Here is a 6,614-nt window from a genome sequence, read left to right on the forward strand (position 1 = left end):
AGTGGGTTGTGCTCTTTTACCTACAACTCACAAGCACTGAGCATCTAGACAACTGCTGCGTTTTACCCACTCCCACGCAGCACACTGAGCAGGAACAGACAAGGCAGTGAAGAAGTGCACATACCAGCTCCACATCAGACGGGACACTTAATCCCAGAGGGGCGATGAAAGGCTCTTCATTTTCTTCCAAGTTTTCAGCCTCATTTTTTTCTGTTAGGAAAAAAAAAAAGAACTTCAGCATGATGCCCAACCCACAGCAAGCAAGGATGCAGTGGTTTTCCCTGACTGTACTGGCCACTACTCCTTCTAGAGCCCCTTCCAGCTCCCTGCTCCATCCTCTAAAGAGCACCATTCCCATACTCCACAGAGGTGGGGGAGATGCAACAACAGGAGCGTGTTTCTGGGGCAGGAGGAAATCTGAACTCCAGCCTATGTCAGCATTCTGGACATAGGCTTCTCTTACATATGCCTGTCTGCTTCAGTGAAGGCCAGCTCACGTCCCTGGTGTAAGGGAGCTAACTTACATGGCCACCTTCCCCAGAGCACGATGCTTAAAGCTTAGCACTCAGTCAATCTTCTGTAATTGTGTGTCTAAATATGGGTATGGGCTTACCGCAGTGCACATGGGGACAACGGGGGACGACCTCGGGTGCTGTTCCTGCCTTCTACCTTTCGACAGCTCTGTTGTTTCTGCAGTCTTCAGGCTACTGTACAGGACTCTCGCTCTACCTCCCACAGATGCTCCTGTTATCACTTTCCAGGTTTTACCTGGATCCTCATGGATGTGCATCTAATGCTTCTATCAACTTCCTTAGAGTCACTAATGTCCTCTGACGTCACTATACACCCAGTACCTCAGTCTGCTCTGTGATAACTGGGTAATTTTCTTAGCACACTGGGGATCAAACCTAGTTCTTCTCTACCTCTAAGCTATATCTGCCTCTCCCAGGCCCTTGCTTAAGACAGATGCATTAAACTGGTGTCAAAAACCACCTCTAACTATTTCTGCGGGTCCCAGATAGTAATAGAGGTAATAACCGAAGTCTGAAAAAAACCAATCCTGATCACTAAACAATCAAGTTATCTCCACCCAAGCAAACCACTCTTTAAAAATAGTAATCAAGACACATTTTAAAATCTCTTTATTTCGTCCATTTAACATTTGTCTGCTATAGCTTTTCTGAATTCTAAGGTACTAAATACACCTCAATAGCCAAGTGAATCTTCACCAATTTATTTCCTTTTAAAATGTTGTTCTTTTGTATGTGGCTGCACATGTGTGGAGGTCAGAGAACAACTTGTGGGAGTCACTGCGTGGGTTCTGAAGTCCATATCACTGTCACTGAGAACAGCTAATGTAACAATGATGACCTCAGGGCTCGTAGGAGGATTCTGCTTACACTCTAAATGCTTGGAGTTTTTGACAGCACTATTTTTCAAAGTTGCCACATTAGCCTAGGAGGGCATTGACTTCAAACTTTAATATTACACTAACAGTCTTGTCTTTTCGTTAGTGTCAACAAACTCCTTAGGTGTTTTTTCCACTGGATGCTTCTGCTGGAAACAGGATATGCAGAAGAGATTCATAGGAGACACAGGAATATTAGTAACTGCTAGGCAACACTGACATCCAGTGGCCCTGGAATGGACACTGACACAATGCGAGTGTGGAGGTCAGAGTAAGAACTGCTCCACAGGCTCGAGCACTGGTGCTTAGTCACCAGAAGTGGCTTAAAGTCACCTCCTAAAACAGTTCAAAGAATGAAAGGCTTAGCAGCTGTGATCTTGTTGGAGGAAGAGTGTCACTGGTGGTGTGGTGTGAAAACCCCATGCCTAGCCCAGAGTCTCTGTCCCTCTCTGCCTAAGAAGTCTTTCTTTCTCGGCCACTGCCCCAGCATCTATCTGCATGCTGCGGGACTCCCCATCATGATAATGGACTAAGAGCCCCAGCTAACTGCTTTCTCTTATAAGAGCTGCCTTGGTCAAGACACAATGACTAAGGCAGGAAGAATATGTTATCATGCAGAAGCAGGACCCCATGAGGAGGAACTCAGTGGGACCCGCCCGCCCTAAGAGGAGCAGGTGAAAGAGAAGCCTCTGGGTCCGGGCAGCTAGTCAGTCACAAGTACTGTCTGTCCACTCTATTCACAGCTCAGCTCCCAGTCTCTAGCTTCACCCCAACAGGAGAAGGGTCCTCACTAGTGTCCCCCACGGTGCTGTGGTCACTGCCCACGAGGGATGGGCCTTCCTTCCCCTCACCTCTCTGCTTCGAAGGCTCCTCCTCTTCTGTGGGCTCTGACGGGTCGTAATAGTCACTGCCGTAAGTGAACCCTACAGCACTGTAGTTCCCATCCTCCGCCAGCGCCTCGCTCAATCTTTTGTATTCTTCCTCTTGAATAAAAATGAGAATCTTATTAACAAAAATGGAAGTTTACCGAGAAAAACTTCATACACTTCTAAAGTGCAGCTATCAGTGAAGCATACAATACACTTTTTCAATTTTTTTTTTTTTTTGAGAAGAAAATGTTTCTGGAAATGACACTTGGTATCTATCGACATGTACTTTTTGCCAGTACGTGTTTACCCATAGATAGAAGAATACACGTCTTTTATGAGAAATTTCTTCCTGCTGAGGAAATTTTGGGATTAAGAACTATATTAAAGATCAGTAAGGCAAAGACAAGAACATCGATTTTAATTCATACGATACTGTTAAAGAAGAACAGTTAAAGAGTTTTGCTTTTTGTTTTTTTGTTTTTGGTTTTTTTTTTTTTCAAATCCCAGTCTGCCCTCAAAAGCTGGGAAAATTCTCTGTGGTTCTACATATAAACTATCCTGAGGTCCTCTCAGAACGCAAAGACTCCTGTTTTTCCAATCCACTGGGTACTGTCAAGATAATATCAGAAAGAGTGAGTATAAAAATGAACGGGAGTAACTTTTTAAATACTTAAAATTGTAAAAAGGTGTGGCTGAAGAAGTCTTTCTTGAGCAGTACCTTGCCTTGCCTCCTCCTCAAGCAAGTCCGTATGCAAGGCTAAATACCTCTCTTCATCACACAGCGCCTCTACCCGAGCCTCCTCTTCAGACAGCTGGTAGTCTCGGTTCCACGTGGCGTACTCAGCATCGTACGCAGAGAGGTCATGCAGGTGACCACGCCCGTCGTATCTGTAATGTGAACACGCTGGTCACTGGAGGGAAGTCTACACCCGTGCTGGTTGCGTGTGACACTCTATGCACATACTTACCAATTAAAATAATGAAATAAAAATATGAAAACAAATGCAAAGCTTCCGATTTATACTTAACGTGACCAGTCATCTCTCACCTACTTTTAAACTGGAGTAATCATAACAAAGTCTAAGCACCTCTCTACAGCACAACAGAACTTAGAGCTAAAGGCACACAATCCTTTAGAGCAGAAAACGGTATCCCCCTTGCTAGCAGTTCTTACCATGTATGCTTTGGTCAACCATTCAATGCCACTTGCAAAAAAATATCTGTTCTCAGTAGTTAAATATTACAGCTTACATTCACACAGACCGAGTCCATAAATACCTATCCGACAGAACCAAACGGGCGAAATTTCCTCGCTTCTTCCTGCTAGTCCCGAACTCTCAGGAGAGATCTTCACCAAAGAAACTTGCGTCCATTGGAGGTAAAATCTTGGCTAGGCTTGCCCCTAGCCACTTGGCTGAGGAGAGAAGTGCTGGGTTATGTGGTAGAGAGACACACATACAAAGGAACAGTGACATATACATGCAATTTAAGGAGGTTCACTGCAAACACCGCAAAACCATCGGAAGGCGCAGCATCAGTATGTCCCTTTAACTTTAAGTCCCAGGATGAAGACACATCGTGGAAGACCAATGGGTACTTTACCAAATTAGGAATAAGAGGAGCACATTCTGCTAGGTTTGAACGTAAGACTCAATGGAGATGCTGTCAATGTACAACTGCCAGACAATAAATGAGTTAGTGAAGTTTAAATCTCAAATTTAGGTCGCACAGGTGAATGTGGAGTGACAAAGCAAAGTTGGCATGATTTATTAATGTTGACTTTTGTGATGGAGACCAAATTAAAGAAGGAAAACATACACTGCAGGAAAAAGGCCAACAATTCCTGGGAACCCAAACGGTTTCATTTTATTATCAAAATCTGCTTAACTTTGATGTAAACCTCCTTAACTTACAAATGTATTATTTTCAAATATTTCACATATACATGTGTGGTGTTTGCTCCCCACCGGTTTTGGGAGATCTAACTCAAAACTATGGTACAGAATGATATGGAAACTGCATACGGAGTAGAGGTTTCAGCATTTGCCCAACTTTTAATGGTACATATCAGCACGAGTACCCAAGCAGCAGCATCACTTGCTACCAGCCAACGTTCAAAGGCATTGCACATTCCAGCAGAGTGGTCCATCAGATCCAGAGCCGATCTGATGGGCAACACTCCCTCGACAAGTCCTTTCTTCCTAGATCTCTCCCCAAATGGAGATGTAAGGGATCGGAAAGGTCTACATGTCCGTCCTGGCCAGCCCAGAGGTAAGCCCTACAGTCAGTCATGCAAGTTCCAAGTCTTTGCAGAATCCAGTTTTACTTGTCTCAAACGATGGGTTTCCTTCACTTGGAGAAAACCACTCCACAGCTTAATGGTTTCTCACAGCCTTTCAGTCCTGGCCCCAGAAACAACATTGCCCAATGAAAGGACAAATACCCAAACCCGGGATGGTGGAGAAAGAAAGACTGAAAAAATGAGAAGAGAGGTGGGGAGCAAAACACCCAATCATGTAATGCCATCCTTTTCAAATCAAACACCTTCAGAAATCCACATTCCCGCCCCTTTACCCTCAACTCAGGGCACCCTTAAGTGGGTGTGATTTGAAAAGAAACAACACAAAGGTAAACCCAGCTCCACCCTTCAGCTTTAGAAAACAGTGAAACCAGCTCTAAGAACGCTACCCCTAAGAGCAAGGTCCGCACGGGGTCGACCGGCTTCCAACAGACAGCAACTTCACCCACTACCGCGGTTGGTCAAATGGTCGCATAACCGCGGGGAAGGGCTCGCCGGACGCCAAAAGTCAAGCCGGCTAGAGACGGTTCAGGCTAACTCACGGGGTCCAAAAGAAGCTTCTACCCACGGCCTCGGCGTGCGGCGCTTCGGAGGAACAAAAGCGCACTCCCGGGCTCCCTCCCGCACAGCCAGCGGAGGGACAGCGGCACCCGCCCCACGGCGCGGGCAGGAGGCCCGGGCAGCTTCCACCGCGCTGAGTCGCCAGCAGCAGCCCGGGCTCGAGGGGTTGCGGGAGCAGAGTCGATCCCTCCGGCGACGGCGCGGAGCCAGCTCTGGCCGGAGCCTTAGGGCCGGTTTCACCGTCCCCTCCCCCCGGACGCCGGGGAACGTGGGGGCAGGGAGGCCCCCCGAGTCCCCGAGCTCCGCAAAACCCCCTTTTCGGTCCTGGCCATCAAGTCAACATCAGGCGAAATCAAGCGGGCGAGGGAGGGGAGGGTCGACGGGTGGGGGGAGGAACCGACCTGTCGATGAGGATCTTGTGGTCCCCCATCCAGGGGATGAGATGCTGTCCCTGTTCTTGGGCCAAAGCCCGCTCGTCGTCGCGGAACAACTTGCACGCATAGCCGAAAACCAGAAGCTCCACCCGGTTGCCCCCAGTGCCGGTGCCGCCGGGCCCGGCCTCCTCCTTCACTCCGCTTTTCCTCTCCGGCTTGGCGCGGCCCCCGCCGGCACCGTACATGACAGCGTGCCCGACGTCCGGGACGGTCTGCTGCTGTGCCGAACAACGTCCCTGATGCCTCGCCTGGCCTACCCCCTCAGTCACAGGCGCCGCATCCTCTTCGCAACTTCAACACAGCCGCCATAGCGAGCCACAAAATGGAGGAAACGCAACTTCCGGTAGGAAGCCCGCACTTTCCGGAAGTCATAGTGGTAGATTCGCCACGGCCACAAGCTGTTTGAACCGCTAAAAAAATATGTAGACCTTAGTTTTCGTCGCCCAACTTTATCTTACGATGGTAGTTTGTGTTTATGAAAAGAAATTTACTTCTTCTTTTTCGGAGTCCTCCTAGGATGTGGCGAAAGCGCGGTTGGTGGCCGCGCGCCAACTTCTGCTGTAGCTGGAGGGCGGCCGCGAGGTGTGGAGGCAAAGTAGAATCTTGTTGGGAACGCGTCTCTGCTGTCTTAGTGAGACCAGCGGGCTTTTGCTCATTTCTAACATCCCTGTATTTAGATCACTAGGCAGCCTAGCCCTGGCCGTCTGACTGAGGATGTTTCCAAGACTTGTGAGCCCTAATTATTCGAGGTGGCGGGCTTTCTATGGCTAGGGGCTTCAGTAGCGGAGGGAAACTCCAGCTAGGAGACCGTGAGGCGGGATGTTTCCTTCTGGGAAGCAGATTCTTTTTTCTTTTTTTTTTTTTTTTAAATACAGGACGTCGCTGGGCAGTGGTGGCGCATGCCTTAAATCCCAGCACTTGGGAGGCAGAGGCAGGCAGGCAGGCGTATTTCTGAGTTCGAGACCAGCCTGGTCTACAGAATGAGTTCTGGGACAGCCAGGGCTATACAGAGAAACCCTGTCTCGAAAAAATAAATAAAATAA

At 48.2% G+C, this 6,614-nt stretch overlaps 1 protein-coding gene across 10 annotated transcripts in view; it reads right to left on the reverse strand.

Annotated features, from left to right (window-relative positions):
* The window catches only part of Sfswap (splicing factor SWAP), a 65,567-nt gene extending 59,659 nt beyond the window's left edge, over positions 1-5,908 (reverse strand). For 5 of the 10 annotated variants that reach the window (XM_052168873.1, XM_052168871.1, XM_052168874.1 and 2 more), the window contains exons 1-4: positions 5,539-5,908; positions 2,996-3,165; positions 2,260-2,391; positions 125-210 (exon numbers count right to left, since the gene is read on the reverse strand). In XM_052168873.1, the coding sequence (XP_052024833.1) occupies positions 125-210; positions 2,260-2,391; positions 2,996-3,165; positions 5,539-5,756 (606 nt within the window). In that variant the 5' untranslated portion in view covers positions 5,757-5,908. Of the gene's footprint in view, positions 1-124; positions 211-2,259; positions 2,392-2,995; positions 3,166-5,538 lie in introns of those variants that run through there. The other 5 variants (XM_052168879.1, XM_052168878.1, XM_052168877.1 and 2 more) reach the window with 2 other exon arrangements.
* Positions 5,909-6,614: the final 706 nt, after the last annotated feature.

Source organism: Apodemus sylvaticus, chromosome 22 (assembly GCF_947179515.1).
Source record: "Apodemus sylvaticus chromosome 22, mApoSyl1.1, whole genome shotgun sequence".
NCBI lineage: Eukaryota > Metazoa > Chordata > Mammalia > Rodentia > Muridae > Apodemus > Apodemus sylvaticus.